This window comes from Sturnus vulgaris, chromosome 10 (genome assembly GCF_052056855.1).
Source record: "Sturnus vulgaris isolate bStuVul1 chromosome 10, bStuVul1.hap1, whole genome shotgun sequence".
Lineage (NCBI taxonomy): Eukaryota > Metazoa > Chordata > Aves > Passeriformes > Sturnidae > Sturnus > Sturnus vulgaris.
The window spans coordinates 11290116-11310545 of record NC_142252.1 but is presented as its reverse complement, the minus strand read 5'-3'; the positions used below and the strand labels follow the sequence as shown (position 1 = coordinate 11310545).

The following is a 20430-nucleotide window of genomic DNA, read 5'->3' as shown; positions in this document are numbered from 1 at the left end:
AAGTGTGCCACTGAAGCGCTCTTTCGGGAGCAGTTTGTGGAAGTGAATGTTGTAAATATATTGCCTTTATAGGCAAACAGACGCTCTCTGTCTTTGAGGCCATCAAACTGGCACATTCACGAACTCACAACTCACTTAAAAATAAATGGAAAGAGAAGGTAGTAGTTAAATCTGCCAAAAATTAGGATCTAATAATAATTGTAAGCACATAAATTTTGTAGTATTCTCCCAGTGAGCCAAGACACATGCAGTAACATAAAGTAGCTTCCTTTACCAAAAAAACCTCTCTTTTTAGTGGTCTTGATGTTCTAGATAATTTATAATTCTTCTATCTGCAAGGATGACATACATACATACATACATATATGTGTGTGTGTGTGTCTGTATGTATATTTTTTTTAATTGAAAAACAGATTTATCTATCAACAACATAGTGACTGACTTAAATGCACTAACATTACTGTAGGGCAATAGGCAGTTGTTCTCAGGCAGGCAGTAGGGGTTCCTGTTCAGGTACTCCACTAAGACAAGAAATTTATATAATTAGGAATCCATCTGTCACAACTGTCCCCAAGCACTCCCTCGGTGTCCCTCACACCACAGTCTGGCTGACAGCATGTGGTGATGCATATAGTCAAGGAACGTCATTATCTCTCCACTGTGCCTTGGTTTTTCTCGTAGATTCTTTAAACCTGGCTGTTCTTCCATTAAACTGACCTGGGAGCTGAGGAGCATCCAAGCAGACTCCTTCCACTTCACTGGTAGCATTTTAACACGTTTCCCAATAATTGCCCACAAATGCTCCATGAAGGACAAACAGTTCCACAAAGCTTCTCAGATAATATTCTCCCTCATGACAGAGTCTTGGAAGGGTTTTTCTGCCGAGGAGAAGAAAATGCTATATCTTGAGGTGAGCTCCTCTTGGGTTGTAAACAAGGTGTCTGTAGCCACTGTTCAAAACTTTTTCTCCTCTGTGTTCTTCCTCTGTTTATTACTGGCCCTTGTGTAGCTTCTGCTTCGAATGAATTAATTATTCAAGCTGCCTGCATGTCTCTTTTCAACAACAACTAGCCCCATTGTGTTACAAGGACAAAAACCTTCCCTAACAGCCAGGACAGATGGCTGAAGCCCTGCAACACATTTCAGAGGAGTGCCACTCCTCTGTGTTATCAAACCTGGCCTTATTTGCAAACCTCCATATCTTTAATATTTTAATTTGTAGTGCTACTCTTGAGGATATTCTTGTTGAATAAAAACATCATATTGAATCATATTTAGTGCCTCATTAAGACAAAAAACTGGGAAACATGATCCAGATGCAAACTAAAAGCTGAACAATCCAAATACAAACTATGTAATTTAATAAAAACTCTTGTTTAAGGACTTATTATTAATCTTTTGCTGGGTTTTTAACATGTTGGGTATGGAAACACTGCAGTATTATTCAGCAAATATCCCTGCTGGAATACTTTTTCTTGCCATAGTGATACTATGTAAGCTGTGCTATCTCAAGGGAATGTGTAACAGTGCAGTGCCAAGATGCTGTGCTGAGGTATCTGTGCCTTCATACTTCCTTTCCTGCAGGGTTTTCTGCCTCTAAAAAGATGTCTGAGTTGCTTTCTCGCAGTTCTTTGATCTGTTTGATCATTATATTCTAACCCATTCTTAATTTCCTCTTGCTGGTCCATTTTGAAAGCCTCATGTATGATTTCCAGTTGATAAAATTGCCACTGAGATGCCCTTGCTCTCCCCTTGGCATTGATCGTCATCACTCATGAACAGATGCTGGGGAGGCAGATGATCCTTCTCATGTAGCAAGGAAGACTGGGAGGAGAACGCCTGGGGGCAAATTCAAGCACTTAGAAGGGTGTAGTCACACACACGGTGTTAGCTCGCTTCAGGGAGGGAGGGGAGCGAGAGCTGAACATCAAAGTGCAATGGAAATGTAAAATCCTCAGTCCTGTGATTCCTCCTTTCATCTGTGCTTTCTCTCCTGGCAAGGTGTTGCAGGCAGTTCTGCTTTCTGTGCCACCGAATAAACTCAAGCTTCAGTGAATGTAAATGGAGCCCCTGGAACAGTTTTTTATCCTTCAGAAGTTCTAACACTCTCTAAAATTAATTTGAGATTGGATATTTTCGATCAGCAAAGGCCGGTACAAACAGTCCTTCTAGGACAAACAAGGCACAGGTATTCTTCAGGCTCAAGTTGCAACAAGATGGAGAAGAGCAGGAAAATTGGGAATAATCCATCCTAGCAGATGTCTTAGGCCAGTTCAAGCCGTACTGCATGGTGGTGCCAGACTGGCACCCGGGATAGAAGCTTTGGTGCAGGACCCTGCCTGTCCCATGGACCCCATGTCTCACCCCAAATACAGAGTGGCAAATAAAGGCTCAGTGTGCTGGGGCTGCCCCCAGCCTGGGTTCCCCAGCCAGGGCAGGATCCCGCAGGCACTGCCCACCCTGGGCTCCCTCAGCCTGTGTGGGATCCAGGTGTGTGCCCTGACCCCCGCTTGGCTGCAGCCAGCCCTGCTGTGCTCACTCAGGTACCCGAGCAAACACTGGCACCGTTGTCCCCTTGTTCAACCCAAGTGAGTGGTGCCTCCAGCTTGGGGAGGTAAATCTGTAACGTGTCTGTCAGAGCTCCCACAGACCAGTGATTTTGTACATGAGAGACTGCTGTGAGAGAAAAAAAAAATGGCTGCATGTGTTAAAAACACCCGAAATGTAATATGAAACATATAAAGTTAACACAGCAAGAACTCCAAACTCAAGGAAGTGGAGATCTTAAGACCAGTTTTTAAAGTTTTGTCAAAAAAATCTAGAAATAATTACTAACTTAATTACCTGGAGCTATACCAACAGGCAGCCTAAAACAATTCTTACTTATTTCTGAAGCACTTGTAAGTTTTGTGAGTAATCCCAATTTTTTTTTTCATCTGTGAAGGCCAGGCCTGATTTAAGAAGGACTTCTTTAATGTGACATGAGCAATATCTGATGAACTGAGGTTCAACCTATAGAAAAAACTGCTGTTGGCAAGCATTTTGAGTAAACACTTGTCCATATGAGATTAAAGGGGAAAAAATATTTCTGCAACTTACAGCTTACAGTGAGGCCTAAATATACACTCTGTTAAACTGTTCTTGTGCCAGGCTGACCCTGCTGAGCCACCAAAGCTGCTCTCCCTGTCCTCCTCAGCTGGACAGGGGAGAGAAAGTACAATTAAATATTTGGGTCTTGGGTCGAGATAGGGGCAGGGAGAGATCACTCACCAGTTACTTTCATGGCAAAAGAGACATAAGTTGAAGAAATTAGTTTAACTTACTGCCAATCAAATCAGAGTAGGATAATGAGAAAAAAAAATAAAAATCTTTAAAAACCCTTTCTATTTTTCCCTAGCTTAACCAGTCACATGTTCACTCCCTTCTCCCCATGGCTGCACAGTGCACAGGGAATGGGGGTGGTTGTTCATCACACCATTACACCTTGTAATGCTTGAAGGCTGCTCCTTCCCCCTCAGGGGGAGGATTCCTCACATTCTTCTCCTGCTCCAGCTTCCCATGAGGTCTCAGTCTCCTTCAGACACATCCCACTGCTCTGCCATGGGATCCTCCAGGGGCTGCAGGTTTATCTCTGCTTTCCCATGGACCTCCATGGGCTTCAGGGGAATCTCAGCTCCAGTGCCTGCAGCATCTCCTGCCCTCTTTCCTCGTCCCTGGTGTCTGCAGAGCTGCTTCTCTCCGTGTCCTCACTCCTGTCTCCATCTTTGCAGGTTTTATGCCCCTTCTGAAACACCTCATCACAGAAGTGCTTCCAACACAGCCAGTGGGCTCAGCCTTGGCCAGCTGCAGGTCTGTCCTGGAGCCTGCTGGCATTGGCTCCATCAGACACAGGAGAAGCTTCCAGCAGCTTCTCACAGCAACCACCCCTTTAAGCCACCCCTTTAGCTGCCCTCGCTACCAAAATCCCACCACACAAACCCAAAACTGTGTTAAACAAATTTGGCTACAGCTGCTGTATAAAATCAATCCCAAAAGTTACTGGAGTTCATGGTAAGCCACGCTCAGTGATGTAGTATCAGTTAATTTGTCTCAGTGTCCTCCCAATGAAGGAATGTACTTCAGTCTTGCTCATTTAAGAATATAATCTTTCTCTGATCTTTGAAGTGATGAAATGAAGGAGTAGATCACAGCGGCATAGAAATTAGAGCAGTAAAAGAGCTATTAGACTGTAGAGCTCATTATTCCACCCCTAAAAGGCTACTTTGCAGTTCATTCTTGGGTGCTTTGTCCAGTACACCTAAAATCCTGCGAGCATGGGGAGAATGAAGGAGCAATTCTAGTGTGCAGAAATGTCAGTCCTTTTCTCTGTGCTTTGATCCAGCTATAGGATGAAGCAAAGCAGTAATTGCTGCCATTATAGAGAACAAATCTATTTGCATTTCTACACTGCTTCAGCTCTAGCTGTGAATACCTAATCAGTCCTATTGCTGGAAAAATATTTTCCAGCCTCTTGTCAAATCCATGTCTGATTGCAGCGCATTACTGCAAAACCACTTCACCCTGCCCTGGCCCACATCACCAGAGGGCTGGGTGAGAATTTTTGAAGCCGGTGCTGGTGTGTAGGAAACAATAGAGCAGTGTCTGTCAGTGCTTCAGTTACCGGGTCTCCAACAGAATCCTGCCCAGCATAACATGCAGAGGTGTTTGTGTTTCTAGAACTATAAAACCCTAAATAATGGCTGTGTAAAGAGCCCCTTACACACTTCTGCAGGAATAGTAACATTTACCCCAATACCCATGCTAGCCTTAGCCTTAATAATTACATTGCATTTGCCTCACCAGACTTCCCCAGCAGTTTTGGCTGTAGGCTGTTTCTCATTCCCTGTTCTGCATGGTTTATCAGAGTGATAAGCACTATCGAGTCACTGCTACATCCTGATGCAAACGTAGCTGCAGAGCATAACACGTATTTGTATATTTACCCTGAATCCCAATGAGTTGCACCTGCTGTTCTACTAATCAGTAGTTTTGTTCTGCCTTCACAAACCCTGGACATTTAAGGACAGTTTAAGCTTAGTATGCAGTTCTCAGGACTGATATAGCTGCTTTCAATCACTCAGCACAGAAGTGTTGTAATCTGGCTAAATCTCATATGTTTGTCTTGTTTAAACTTCTGTTTAATTTTAAATGTAATGTGCATGAGTCAGACAAAAATCATTTTTCCCATGATGTTTTTACATACACATTTAAGAATTCTATCTCATGTAATCCACTGTCACTGTTAGCGCTGTTCCAAAGTCAAAATCATTTAAACAAATATCTCAATCTTTTCTCATCAAAACCATTCATTTTTCATGTATTTACAAAGTAAATTTTTCCATGAGAAAGCAGCCAGTACCTCACAACTGCATTTCCATTTAATGAATTTAATTATCATTCTTTCGCCTCACCCAGGAAACATTTAAGGCAATTTTCCATTTAATCATTTCAGCTAAAAGCTACAGCAGTAGCTTTGGATTTTACAAATTGTCAAACCTCATCCTGTAGAATGGGAAACTTTGTTTGTTAAATGAGACACAACAATCATGAAAGACGCTGTAATGGGAACAGCGTGTCCTGGAGCTGGGCATGTGCATTCCTGAGTTAGGGAAGTGACCTTCTTGAGATGCACCATATCCATCTGTCCTAGAGATGTTACTTCCACAAACTGTTCAGGAATGCTGTGGTAAAACTCTCTTTTATACATCCAGCTTGTGCCTGTGCAAGTCTCCTTATCAGATCCAAGTGCTAGAAAAATAAAATACATTTATTTAGAAGGTCGTTCTGCCTTCAGGGGAAAGGAAATGAAAACCTGGACAGGGAGTGAAGTAGATCTTGACACATCTGTAGATTTATGCTAGAGGTTCAATCATATATCCTACAGGATCCTATAGGTTTATATCCTAAATCTCAGAAGGAATAAGAAATAACTTTCACCTACTGCCTTCTGCTAGCAATAACTAACCAAATGTTTTGGCAATTCCTAAGCTTTAATGGGGTCTGTCCTTGGCTGTTTTCAGTGAGGAGCATGGATACAGGATAGAGCCACAGAACGTAGTCGTGCTTCTGTGTGGGTGGGCTTTGTGCAGTGTGCCTACAGTAAAAGATATGTCCAGATCTGACAGAAAGCAGCTTGCACTCTGAATATCTAGAACCTTCTTGGTAGTGGGGACAGGGTGTTTTCATTGGCATTTTCATTCACTGCCTTGAACTTGTCAATTTGCTGCAACACACTTAAAAACAGAGGATTAGGGAATGACTTCTCTTGTCCCACCCCTCACACTCTCAACAAACAACAATTGCCTAATGTTCCACATTCCCTGTGTTTAGTTATTATGAGTCTTTGCCCCAAGAGATTTACTGTGAAAATGCTGCACCTCTTGAGGCTGAAGGTAGATATTTTTGGCAACCAATGTGCCAGAAAGTTTTGGGACCTTTTAGGCCAGTCACTGGCATAAACCCTGAGGCTGCCTGAGGAGCAGGCACTAGAATGGACAGGGAACATAGAAATGTACGTTGTCTTATTTCCCTCTTCCCCACTTCCCAGAGCTGCCCAAGTCTTTGTCATACAACTGTTCATTTTATGCCCTATTTTACAGCAGGTTATCCTCTAATCTAATTTACATTAGTCTGAAATCACAAAGTGATCCTAATTGCCTTTTAATGATAATACAAGCTCATCTAAAGGAAACATCAGGTCCTCCAGTGAAAACCTACTGCAGAAGTTCCTTGCAAATGAGATCACGGGGTTTATGTATTTTGATATGAAATATTAAATGAAAATATTTTCTTGTTTTTAAGTGTTTTATTCAATATTTACATTGTATTTTCCAATGTGGGGCAAAAGTGCTGTTGTTTCAGAATTTTTGGAGTTCATTCTGAAATTTAGAGAATAGCTGAATTATTCATTAATTCAGCATGAATGATAACCAGAAGCATGAGTCTGCATTTAATATAGATTGATAGCAGTTTAGGATCCAGCAATCCTATACCATATAGGATATACCTAATTCTGCACTTGGGGAGAGAGTTCAAAACATTATTGGCTCTCACTTTCTTGACTTAAAATACTTTTCTTCTGAATTTCTGCTGAATCAGGCTTGGTTTTTCCTTTAGTCATTCATATCTGAGAGGTTTGAGGACTTTCCACAGACAAGTCTTTTATACTAACATTCTTGACTGCCCTGAAAACTATATCTGAAAGTAGGATTTTTCTGTCATAAGGAGTCCTGAAGAAAACTCATAGAGTTTTCTTGACACATACAATATCCTTAAGGTTGAAAAGACAAAATATATCCCTCTGTCAATATAATAATAAGGTGATACACAGTGATATTAAATGTTGGCACATTTGAAGTTTGAAAGGTGAAGAAACAGATACAAAGTTTTGTTCTGGATCCACAGCCAATCTGTGACACTTAGTGCTATCAGATATGGTTAAAGCCATGGATTTAGCAGAGGCTTTAATATTAAAGGCAGACATTTATATTGATAATGGGATGGGATTAAGGTCCTAACATTTCAGAATACAAAGTACCCACTCAGCTGAGAACTAGACACTTCTCATATTGGAAGCGATTCTATGAGCTGCAACAGGTTTTCTTGAACTTACAAAACCTCTAAATATTTAGACCAGACTAAAGTCTTCAGAATATTGACTTCTTGTAGGTAAAGAAAGAACCTTGCATGTTATGGTTGCTGGAATTATGGTAATCATTGAAGGATCTCATTGGTGAAGTGAATTCATTGCCGACTGACTGAATGAGCCAATTAACCAGTGAACCCAATTTACCTGACCCCTGACTGACTTTTGTGTTAGTTCAGGATGAGACAACAGTTGTGTAATCTGAGAACTCCGAGTTATTGACATTTAATTATATTTAACTCCTGTAGATAATACAATCACTGTCTTATTTTGTCTCTGTAAACTGGGTATTTTCAGTCCTTTTTTCATAATGAAAATCTCTTGGTGTCACTAATATTTTTTTTTAGAATTCCACTACCTTCTGTACAACAGTGATTTAGGAATTTCTAAAGTAATTTTCATTATTGTATCTGGAAAATCTTAAGTCTGCTTTTTCTAGATTTAATTTTTACTGTCATGAGGATATTTGTCTCAAAGTATGTATGTAAGACTGTCAGTAATTCACCACCTTTTCGAAGGTTCTCTCAATTTATGACACTGAGTAAAGTAAATATTGAGGTAATGTTTAAATTTGTGTAGTGCAATAAAATATTAAGTGGCACTATGATTTGGACACAGTACAGGTGACAGTGGTTTTTTGGCTCATTTACCCAAGTAATTATTACATTTTACTCAGCACTCTGAGATCAAGTGCAGGTTTTTCATTGCAGAGGTTCAGGTTTTATGTATATAATGCATAATGGCTCTAATTTAAGTGGAGCTCAGGAACAAAGGATCCTGAGTCTGTGTTATACTCATTAGAGAAATAGTAAAAATACATTAAATTATAGTGTGCAGTTGTGAGTGATGGTGAATTGGTTTGTATGTCTGTTTACACACTGTTGTAAACCTCTAATACAGTAAGGGCTATTTGAAAGTCAGTCTGAAAAAAGTGAAAGAGATTAAAAAAAAACAAAAACAAACCATGAAATGCCATTTATTGACAGGTTCCAGTGAAGATTGTTGACCTCAACTAACTTTCATTTCATATATGTTCACGCCTTACTCCCTTTTTTCACTCCTTACTTTTGCTACACTGTTAGCATTTACTAGCAAAATCTACAGCTGTATCTTGAAACTTTGAACCTGGGCAAAATGCTTTTTTCCATTTTAAAAGAAAGCATGTCTATATTTCAATAGATATTTCCCATGGTTGAATGTACTACAGAAGACTAACCAAAATAAAATTCATACTGACATGTAACCATTCTTTACTTTCATGAGCACAAATCCATAGGAAGATATTTTTAGTTAAGCCAAGGCTCAGACATTGAGGCTTTCTGAGCACTCAGGCCTTCTGCATAGTCTCCTTCAAGCCAGTCCTAAAGCCTCAAACACAAACATGGTTGGCATCCCTTAAATGAAACAGCAGGGCATGACAGCCCTGCAATTTTCAAGCCTCTTTCAGATCTCTTCACTTTTTCTATTACCAGTGGCCCCCAAATTGACTGATATAGAAAGCTGGGCTGGATTTTTAATTTACATTCAATACCTGTTTGCTTGATTGAATAACTCTGAAGAGCCTTCACTTTCCCAAAGCTCCAGTAGCACAGGACTGTCTGAGGAGCCACGCTAGCTGTGCACTCAAGGCTGCTGAAACACAGCCTTTCTTTCCCTCTCTCTGAGGTGTAAAGTGTGTTTCTCTCCATTTAACCTTCCCATCCCAACTTCTGATGTAAGAAGTAAACAGCAGATGATCTGACTGCTTCCAGAATCTCAGTGGCAGATCTCTTTTCTTGGCCTTTGGGGAAGCCCAGGGAAGGCGCTTTGCACCTCGCAGGGCACAGCAGCGCTCCTGGAGCTGTGTCAGCTAAGGCTTTGTGAGAGCTCAAGCCCTGTCCTTCTAATGCTCAGCTGTTGGACACTCATTGTGCCCCAGGTAGCTGGGGATGCAGTGAATTTGTAAAGTTGAGCTCTTTTCTGATCTCTGTTATTTCTATAGCCAGAGGGGGTTTCTTCTTGTGTGATTTATACAGAATAACTTGAGGTACATGTTACTATTGCTTTGTTGTTACCTGACACACTTCAGTGAGGTTTTCTCCTGCTTTGATTAGTGAGAAAATGATTTTTTGGAGAAAAGCCCATGAGAATACCCTTTCTAGTGACAAAACTGATTTAAAAGAGGACTAAAAGAAGGAAGTAGTAGCACATAGAGCAATTTGAAATAACGGATCACTGCAGCCAGAACATTTGATGAGAAGAATTCTATTGTGTGGAAAAAGTTATAGAAATATATTGGTGTGGTAGAAATAGATCAAAATAAAGGAAAGATTTTTAAATTTTAATCACCACTATTTATGTTTTTCAGCATATATTTTTTATTCTAACAAGTGACTTCTTTATTTCTACTATAGTATCAGCCAATCACTATGTTACTTCATATACAAGCGAGAATAAAATCATCCCCTTTTCCTATTGTTGGCTTATTAATATCACTATTCCTTGTGAAAAAGAAGAAATGTGAAGGAAGGAATATTTTTTCATCTTTTACTAGCTTCAAGCTACAAGATAATCATGTCTAGATAGGGTAAGATTCTTTAGGGAGCTAGACTACGAGATAAAAAATTCTCTGCAGACTAGAAAACATACTTGGCAAGAAAGATTTAAATTACAAGTCTCTTCCATGCTACATAGAATAACTGCACAAACACTTTAAATCTGGAATTATGCTTTCAAAACCTTTAACACAATAAAGACCCGTAGTGAGATTCAGCAGTGATAATGCAATGAATAACAAAGCCAAGGAAAATACAACTGCTGATAAAATCATCAGGCAGATGGGGCTATCTGTACTGAGGATACAGGGCATGTGTGTGCTTTATATCTTCACTTAGCAGGTTCTGTTACATTCTATTTATGTTCCCTAGAGCTTTAAATTAAGAGTAGATTCTTTTAGAACTGGTAGGTTTTCCCATTTTAGTTTACATGAGAGGATGCAGTTAGTTTTCAAAAAAGCGGTAGCCTATAAACTAACCGGCCAATACGTATTTATTCCCATAATTTTTTCAGTTTCCTCTGTTGCAGAGGGATAGCTGCTGTGATGCCAGGTCCTGCAAGGTGAAGATGTGACTGGGATTTTTAGGAGGCAAAGCTCAGCACAGATTTCTTACCTGACCACACCATTGAGGCATATTTTTACCACAAGGGATTTGAAGGACTTTTTTCTATTTGCATTTGTCTCATCTCACGTGTACCTTAGGTACCTTGTGCACTGTCATCTTTTCCCCTTTGTGCACTGTTCACAGCTGCTCTCAGCAGTTCTTTTGGACCTCCTGGTGTCTCACATTCCCAGGAGTCTGGTGCTAGGCAGGTTTTACCAGCTGCCTTTAGGAGCAGCACAGCCTTTGCTGTCCATTACCTGTCGGGTGTGCTGTGTTCACCATGTGTTACTTGTGTGGCCTTTCTTAGCCCCCAGAGAACTGAAACTCTTGCCAGGCTGGTATCCTTTCCCTTCCCAGTGTGGTCTGATCCTGTCTGTGACTACTTACAATGCTTCTGTCCTTTGCATCTTCCCTTCAGCCTCCCCATTCTGCATCAGACATACCCCACTTCTCTGCTCTGAAACTACCAATTATCTCTTCTACTAGCAGTGTGCTGAAGAGAGGTTTTGCTATTGAGAGCTTTCTGACAAGAGCTTCCCAAAACCTCCCAATGCAATTTTGCTGTGTCTTTTCAGATCCTTTAAAACCATATGCTGCTAAAGGAAACTCTTGCAAAAAAATAAGACTCTGTTGAGCTGCATCTAAAGTTCTTCCTGAGCATTATAAAATTTTTGTGTATATAGTAATTACTTTTTAAAGGCCTTAGGAGATGACTCTCTTTTTTTCCCTCTACATGTAAACAGCAGGATGTCCCAGTCCCAGAGTAGCCTTCCTAGAGAGCAGCTTTATAAACAAACTCACTGGAACCTTCCAGCAGTACACAGACAGCCAGTGTGCTTTCCAAACTCCTTTCCTCAATGACAGCAGAACTGTGGTAGTAAAAAACTGGACCCTGCAGAAATGGAGATTCTTCACCTCCACTTTTCTACACCAACAAGCTTCAAAATCCAGTCTGGCTTCAAAAATCTAAGGGCAACTGAATGCTCAGAATAATTAAAGCCTTGAAGAGTTTTTGTTTTGGTTCTTCAGTGTCTGTTATTTACTTTTTATTTTAGTTAGTTTTGCCAGTTTAAAGGGGGTTTTTTGTTTTGTTGTGCTGAGATTTCACATGGTTTGTGTGGTTTACTTGCTGCTTCATACTGGAAATTGTGGTTGTTAAAGTTCAGTTTCCCAGAAGATTCTTGCTTCAGCAATTCAAATATTTATATGGTGTCTCCTCTACTGTGTAATGACAGCATTCTATGTAGCATTTTTTAGTGATGAGGCACTTTGTAAGTGCCAGACTTGCGTAATCTGGAAAATTCTGAATTCTCATGTTGTTCATTACATTACTGTTTTTCTCTTTTCCTGCTGAAATGGTAAAATACTTTCTCTGACTTGATGGGCTCCTCCCAAGACTTAAAAAAAAATGTTTGGGTGTAGAAAATGTCAGGTCTCCTGCAGCAAAGCTAATCTGTGTTTTATTTTTCTGTTTTCTTACTTCATTATTGTTCCAAATCTATGACAAATCAGTTATTCAAAAACATTTTTTGAAGAACCAAACCATCACTGAGTCCAACTGAGAAGTTTTCAGCAACTTTTAATTACTGATCAATTTAGATGCAATTTGTTTATAAAGTATAATGTCTCTAATCATCTACTTTCCGATAACACAAATACATTGCTGAATTTTAAGATTTATTCATGACAAAAAGAAGCTGATAAGGAGGTAGGACAATTCCAAGGCAACTCCCTGCTCTGTCCTGATTCTATGGAGCTTCTAGAACAGACAGGTGTATACCTAGATGCAAAAAAATGGCATTGTTTGGGACACTTTGTCACCCAGCACAATTCATAGGTTCAAGACACAAAGCTAGAGGGACAGAGGGAAAAGATTTTGACTTCAGAGGATAGGATTAAGGCCAGACTTCCATCACCCAGGACAGGACCCACAGCACCTGGTACCACATGATACCTTCACATTCACCCACATTCCAACTGCCTAATTTAATGAATAATGGCTTATTATGAGCAAGGTGGAGCAGCTTGTAGGAACTGGGACCTAGTTTGGCATGCTCTTAGTCCAGGAAAAATGAAGGACAATGGGGTGAAGCAGGGAGAAGAGTTTCTCTGGTCAAACGTGCAAGTAGGTTTAGGCAATTATTTCTGAAGATATGGCTGTGCTCACTTCCATTAATATGGCTTTGGATACAATTGAAAATTGGGAGAGCAGCACCACAGTCAGGTTTCGAAGGACTCATTCCTTAATGCTGACAAATTTTGCTGGGGATAAAAAGACTAAGTTCACTGCAAGGTCTTGAGTGGTTGTTTTTTGGGAAGGGAGAGAAAGTGAGCCCATCAATCAAGAAAACCCACAGCTGGATGCAGTGTTTTAGGACAATTGCTGGGGAACTGTTTGCTAAAGAGCTTTAGTAAATATGTACACAAATAATTCAGGGCCATGGGGAAGGCTCTGGTGACCTGTCTGCTTCTCTCCTTGTGTAATACAGTGGGCTTGGTGAAGTATCTGAAAGTGATCTGTAATTACCTCTCAGGCTGTTTGTTAATTACACTTTTTCTGTCCCTCAGATCTGTGTTTATGTGACTTTGGGAGCACCTCAGCAGGACAGCTGAGGGCAAAACTAGCTCAGGATGAGCATGCATGGAACTTGAATGATTGAATGTTTGAATGATTGCTTTAGAGTCTGAAGTTAGAAGAGCACAGTTGTTGATTTATGTGTTTGTGGAACAGGCATTGAATGCAGTGGGGTTTATTATTAACTAGACTGAACATGAATAATACTGTAAAAATCTGCAAAAGGTTCTAAGAGCAATAAAATCTCTTTTCCAAGTTATTTCAAGATCATCATTGGGATGCATATCTCAGAGAGCACTGCCTAGTTACACACACCAGTGATAACATTTCCTGTGAAACTAGTGAGGCTGTAGCAGTGCACTTCAAAGTGTGACTTTGTTGGCTCCCTGTCACTGTGAGAACTGTGTTAAATATGCCCATTAGAGACCTTATGTGGAACTGAGTGCTGCTAACATTTAAAAGCTGATAGAATAAAACAATTCATTTAGAAATACAGAGCAAACTACAGAGCTGATAATAAAACTGCCTTTGTTTAAATGTTCTACATTAGACAAATTTGTCTTAATAATGTCTTCTTAAGCTTACCTTATCTTCCCTTTTGAAAAATAAACAGCCCAAACCATTGTTCTCTGCTAAGAGCAAATGAAAATTACCCAGAAAACCTTTGATTTGGAATTATCTCTGACATTTCATTACAATATTTGACAGTTTAACAGGAAATAGAATTTTTATATGATACCAGTTTATGTTCACTATTCACGTGATACATTCATTGAAAAGAAGCTGAAGAGAATAAGAACTGAAAAAGAAATTAAACATACGTATTAAATACTGTGTCTGAACACCAGTCTTATCTTTGCCCTGACAGGTTGATAATGTATGGCTTTGTGAAGGCCATGGTACATATTGGCCAATTAAAGCAATGGGAATTCCACTTCACTGACTGTTTATTTTTTGGATCGCTGATGTCTGCCACAGATCCAGGTAACCATTTCAAATAAATTACTTTTTCAAAAGTCAGAAGAGTAAGTAAGAACTGTATGTGTCATAGAAATGTTCAAAGTCTCTTTTCTTGTTTTTTTTTCTTTCTTTAGCTGTTAAATAGCTGATATTCTGATAATCATAAGTCAATCAAAGTCAAAGTCAGCTCCAGAGCTCTCTTGTGGGTTTTTTAGTAGGTTGTTTTCCTAGGTTGAGATCACAAACTTTATAATTGAGGTTGCTGAAAAAGATTGGGAAAATGTTCTCTGATCTTCAGGACACCACCTGTTGCTTGCTGATATGAGAATTGCTGTAAGCTGGAGCCTCACAGATAAAAATCACAACCTCACCATCCACATGTGACCTAACCCAGTTTAAAGATAGGGGGAATGGAGCATTCAAGTTTGGCCATATAAATGCTGTTTATATGGTATCAATGAAGTGTTCATGATAAATACAACTCTAGAAAACCAGATACCAAGAAAATTACTTGAATTTGCAGATGTGAGATTTAAAGCCCAAAGCTGCAGTAAATGGCAAAGTCTGGGAAGCAGACTCAGTCAATTTTGGAATCACAGAATTACAGAATCATTTATATTTGGAGGGATGTCTGGAGGTCTTCTAGTCCAACCTTGTAATTAAAACAGTCTAAACTCAAAGTTAGACTAGGTTTCATAGATTTGTCCAGGTTTTGCTATATTGAAAACATCAATAAGAGTACTCATATATAAAAAGAAAATGTTGCTATTTGCAGCTGTGGGAACACAGTAAAGGAGAAGGTGAACAGAATTTTTTAGAGGTTATCTACTAAGACAAAGTACAAATTCTGCAAGGGTTCATTGGATTTTACAAAATTTTCAGCTGAGCTGTTAAAGGAGACAGAACAGAAAACATTTTGTGATGCATGTGAAATGGTGCATTAGTGTTAAAAAACTACCCTTGAGAAGCTTCTCTGAGAGAGTTAGCAATAAAACTTTCAAATTCCTGGCTTTTAAAAGAAATGAGAAAAAGCAATATTGCTCTACAAATTTTTTCCAGTCTTTAAATGAATTCTCAATATTTAACAAAAGATTTTGGGCTTGTGATTTATCATTCTGACAGCTCAAAAGTACAGTATAAAACAATTTATTTCCACAAAAACAGTTTTTGCAAGATTACTGTAAAAGCTGCATCAAATTGTTATTCTCAAATTAATCCACACATCCAATATGCTGCCACTTCTTAGATCACCCAGCTATATTAATAAGATTCAGCACATGATTGAAGCATATCCTCAGAGCAAGAGAAAAACACAGAAGTTGGAAGCAGAAGGAAAACCTAGGAAAATAAACTGCTTATGGAATAAAAGCGTCCTTATAATTTCCAAGTATATTTCTTAATAGTGCTATGAATAGAGTTTTGCAGCTGGCTTAGTTTCTTTTCCCATTTCCCAGTCCAAGACTATTTAGTTTCACAAATGTTGACTTATGACGAGTAATGTATAAGACAAATGCACTGATTTTGATTATAAGAGTAATAAATCACCACTGATTAATCTGGAACAATCAAGAGGAAAAAAAAAAGTCAACAAAGCAGAAGCTCCCCTTGCACTGTAAGGAATAAGTTAAAAGGATTACTTTTCCTAGAGTTTTAAACAGACTTGAAAAGCTAAAGCTGCAGCTGAGAAAACTATTTTTAGTATGACAAACTGTCATTGATTAATATTGTTTCTAATTACTTCTCTGCTTATATAGTGTCTGTGCATATCCAAGAGTTCAGTCTTGCTCCCTCTGCTATCAATTCACAATATTCTAAGTTGTTTCATGTGTTCACTAATCTCATCCATAAATTTCAACCCCTCAGAGACTTAAGAGAATTTTGAATTAAGTTTTTCATTAATTAAATGGTCGGCACTGCTGAAAATATTTCATTGTGTTGTAGGACTTGCTAGTGAATTATAATCTCAAGTATGTAAATAGCTCACTGACATTGCAAAATCATTCCAAAGTTCCCTAGAGGCCTAATATGTATTAGGGCCTAAAATAACCAGTATAAAGATTTTATCTGTGATAACTAGGGTTCATTTTGGAGTTTTTAAAGAAATTTTTAGTAAAATGTTGTTAGTGCTATCAACAATAAGTTAGTCTTAAGATGAAATAATAAATTCCTGTCAGATTTGCTGCATGATTTTTTAATTTAATTCTTCACTGTGTAGGATTATAAACTCATTTCAAAAAGAGATTTAATTTCCCTTGGCTGTGGAAAGCAATTAAGTCTCAAAAGATGCTAAAAACTGATCTGTTGACTTGACAGAAGTTGGTTTGATTGAGCTCCTTATTTGTGATAGTACAGATGACTGGTAGGTGTTTACGTGTTAAATAAAGACTTTTACTGTCAGGCCAGGTAAAATTTTCTAATATTGTTAAGAAGAAGGAAATAATGTCACAGCACTCTGTAGGTTTGAGCTCTGAAGTTTATCTGAAAATTTTTAATCTAGCTATTTTGGCATAAAAGTAATTCATAAGAATTGTTCTTTCATGCTGTGCGTTCTTTTACATAGAAAACTAGGACGTGAACTAAGATTAAGAAATTAATTTATGACTGGATATACTTGGGACTGTGTTTTGCATTACAGACTTTGATCCTTAAATATCAGCAATACTGTGCGATGCCTCAAAAAACTTTTATGTCTCTAGAAAGGACAGTTAGAAACTCCAGGGATAAAACAGGGTTACTCTCGACCAAATAATTCATCTTACAGAGAACATCTCCTTCCAATAATTATCCTTTTCAATAGAGAAAGTTTCTCATTTTAAGACTTCAGGTGAGAGGTTAAATTTTAAGAAATAGCACTTTAAAATTTCTAAGTTATCCCTTCATTATTCTTGATTTAAAGCATGAGACCATTATTTACATTTTTCTTTATTCTGATCAATAGGCATAATTTATCACATTCTCAAGGAAATCATGCCTTATTGTTTCATCTGCATGAACCAGCACAGATTTCCCTGTCTCAGTGTAGAGGGGTTTTCCTTGTGTCAGTGCTGGGGTTTGGTTTGTGATGGACCCTGACCCTGGCCGTGTTTTGGTGTGACCCAAGGGGCAGCTCCTCGCTGTGCTCTGCCCGGCAGCAGCAGAGGAAAAGGTGATGCTGTGCGCTGCCAGCTCTCCGTCCCTGCCCTCCAGAGCGCTGCCAAGGGCAGCTGCACACCTGGAACTGTGCGGGCTGGGACTGGCAGCAGCCTCAGGGTGCCCGTGCTGCAGGGGGATAATGAACAGAGCAGACCTGGCACAGGGATGGGAACAGGGCACCTCTGCCCCAGCCGCCCAAAATACACAAACACTGCAACTCTGGCAGCCTCCAGGACTGCTGCTAGTAACACCTGGGCAATGACCTCCCCATCCAAAGACATTTCACAGACCTTTAGCCCTTCCTTTTGTTTGTTTTACTAATTTTTGACATTTGGAGTACAGAAATCCGATTTACCTTCCCAGGGTTTGCTGAAGCACAGCTTCAGCTGTTTCTGAGCTCTGTGAGCTCCCTTACCTTTGCTCACATTGACAATGAAACAGCTCTTCCCTATTTGAAGTTACTATGGTTACAGCTGAACTGGAGCTGTGGGTTGCACTGCTTTTGTTATTGATAAAATTGGATATTTATCAGAAAGAGCAGTTTCTGTTTCCCATAAAATTGAAGGATTTTGCATTAAGAAGCATAATGTATAAATACAACAAGGTCATGCATTTCAAACACTCATTATGTAAGATGGTTATAAATGTGTTTTTAATTAAAATATATGTCTGCTTTCTTCTTATTCACTACTGAATTAATCCGTGATTGCTGTGACTTATTAATAGGGAAAGCAGTCTATAATTCAAATTGAAATCTTTATTTTTAGACAAAGTCAATAGGAAATAAAAGTTAGATTTCTCTAATCTTATTCACTTCCCATTTGATACTGCACTACTAAAAGAATTTAGGCCCATGAGGTATGAAAGATATTAATAGTTCTAGTCAGAACACTGAGGTACAATAATACCAGTACTTTATATAATAGTGTAATTTATTTTTTGTTTCGTTATTCTTTTAAAAGTAACAGCAAAGTATCATTGGATCTCGTTAGCAAAGGGATTGTTGTAGTTTGGTGATATTTCAGTTATTTATACTTTTACCAGGGATCCATAAAAATCCAGTTTGTTTCTACACTTGTCAGAGGATACCTTGACACTTTTTGTGACTTGGGTACAACAGCCCATGAAGTCCAGGAAGAAGTGAATCAGACTTTTGTTGGCATAAATACTGTGAAAATCTTAGATGCCTCACTATTTCCTGCTTCCTGTCACTGAATTTTTAACTGAAGTTCACAACCCTTTCTGAGTCAGCAGCTCTGGTACATGTTATTTCTGTTGGTGCCAGTTTTCTACTGCCACAAAAGGTGTTAGTGCTCCTCCACTGGCCTGGCCTTCCAGCCACTTCTTTACCTTCCTCTATTTCTGTCCTCATTTGCTTACATTGAAATAAGAGGTGCTGTGTACTTTAATGAAAAGTAGTTTGGTATTTTTATAATACACGTTGTATCTAATGAATTATACAAGTCTTTGAGTAGTTACCACACAAAAACCAAGCCCTATTTACTGTTCCTCAGCAGTGCCTTCAGAAAGCCAGGGGCCAAGCTGACTGCAGTGCAGCATCCACAATCTTTATTTAGATATCAAAGTTCTCACAGACTAGACATGTTCCTGGGGTGTAGGATTATTTTTAAATTACTTCCCTTGAGTTTTAAAGTCACCCATTAGACAAAACATGATGTGACTTCATTGGACATGATGACTATTCCTAGAGCATTATCCTATCCAGAGGTAACTTAAATTAACTTTCTTTCATAGCAGAGGATCACATCCCTCTTGATGTGTCCAGTTTGACCCGTGTCCGTAGATTCTCATAATTAATGAAGGCAAATGTGATCATGGGGAAGTGCCTAGACAGTGGTGGTGAAAACAGGGTGTAAATGTTTCCTGGAGCTCTTAAACAGGGTGGATGTGCTAAAGATCCTGCAGATCTCTGTTCTTGTGAAGATACTATTTATAATTTTCATTAATGAGTTGGCTGATGCAGCAGAAGGAGTTTCTTTATTGTACAATATTCTGCTGAAAGGAGATTGCAAACAATTTGAAAGGCATGGTTAGAACTCAATATGATTCCTGTAATGATTAAAAAAGACAAGGATAAATGCTACACTTTAAAAAAAAGCATCTTCATAGATAGTGGATAAGAAGTGAACATTCACTTCTGAAAAGGATTTCAAGTTTACAACCTATGAAAATGAGTCATAAGTAGCAATATGTAGCAAAAAAAAAAAAGGAAAACAGGATTTATTAACATGTTCTACAGCATTTTTTCATTCTTTTTCTTGACAGCAAGTGTCAACTACATTACTGGGATCTGGTTTTAGGCACTGTATTTCAGGAAATATAGGAGCTGATTAGAGGGCAAGAAGACATTACTAAAGGAGGAGATTGAAAGGAGTGAGTCATTTTAGGGAGGACATGTCTGAAATGAGTCTTTGAATAGACAAATTCTGCTGAAAGAAAATCAGAATAAATATGACAAATTTTTGTCTCTCATTAGGCTAGGAATGGAAATTGCAGACTTGAAAAGCAGAAGGGGAGATTTGAGTTAGACATGATTCAGGAATAACTGCATTTATAAATTGTATGAATACTGAAGAGCGAGTTAACTCCCTTGGGATTTGGGGAACCAGCATCATTTCAGTTCTTTAAAAACAAATCAGATAAATATCTGTCAGCAGTGGTAAAGCTGAAGTTTGCTCTGCCTTGGGCCAGACAAGCAGAGGGACAGAGCAGAGGCCAGGACCCTTCAGTCAGGGACAGACAAAGAAGATCCAATAACCACCCTGGAAATGGGAAAACATTTGAAATGGAAGATGCTTTCTGAGAACTGGGAGAATTGGGGAGTTTCTCCCAGAAGAGGCAATTGATGCTTTACTGTATTGCTTGCTTTATTATTTTGCTTTCATTTGAAAAGATTAACATCATATTTTTGGGGTAGA

At 38.9% G+C, this 20430-nt stretch overlaps 1 protein-coding gene across 3 annotated transcripts in view; it reads left to right on the top strand.

Annotated features, from left to right (window-relative positions):
- Positions 1 to 20430, top strand: part of SLC9A9 (solute carrier family 9 member A9) — a 174901-nt gene that overhangs the window by 23675 nt on the left and 130796 nt on the right. For all 3 annotated transcript variants that reach the window (XM_014877880.2, XM_014877882.2, XM_088170805.1), the window contains exon 5: positions 14268 to 14383. In XM_014877880.2, coding sequence (XP_014733366.2) covers positions 14268 to 14383 — 116 coding nt within the window. The remainder of the gene's footprint in view (positions 1 to 14267; positions 14384 to 20430) is intronic.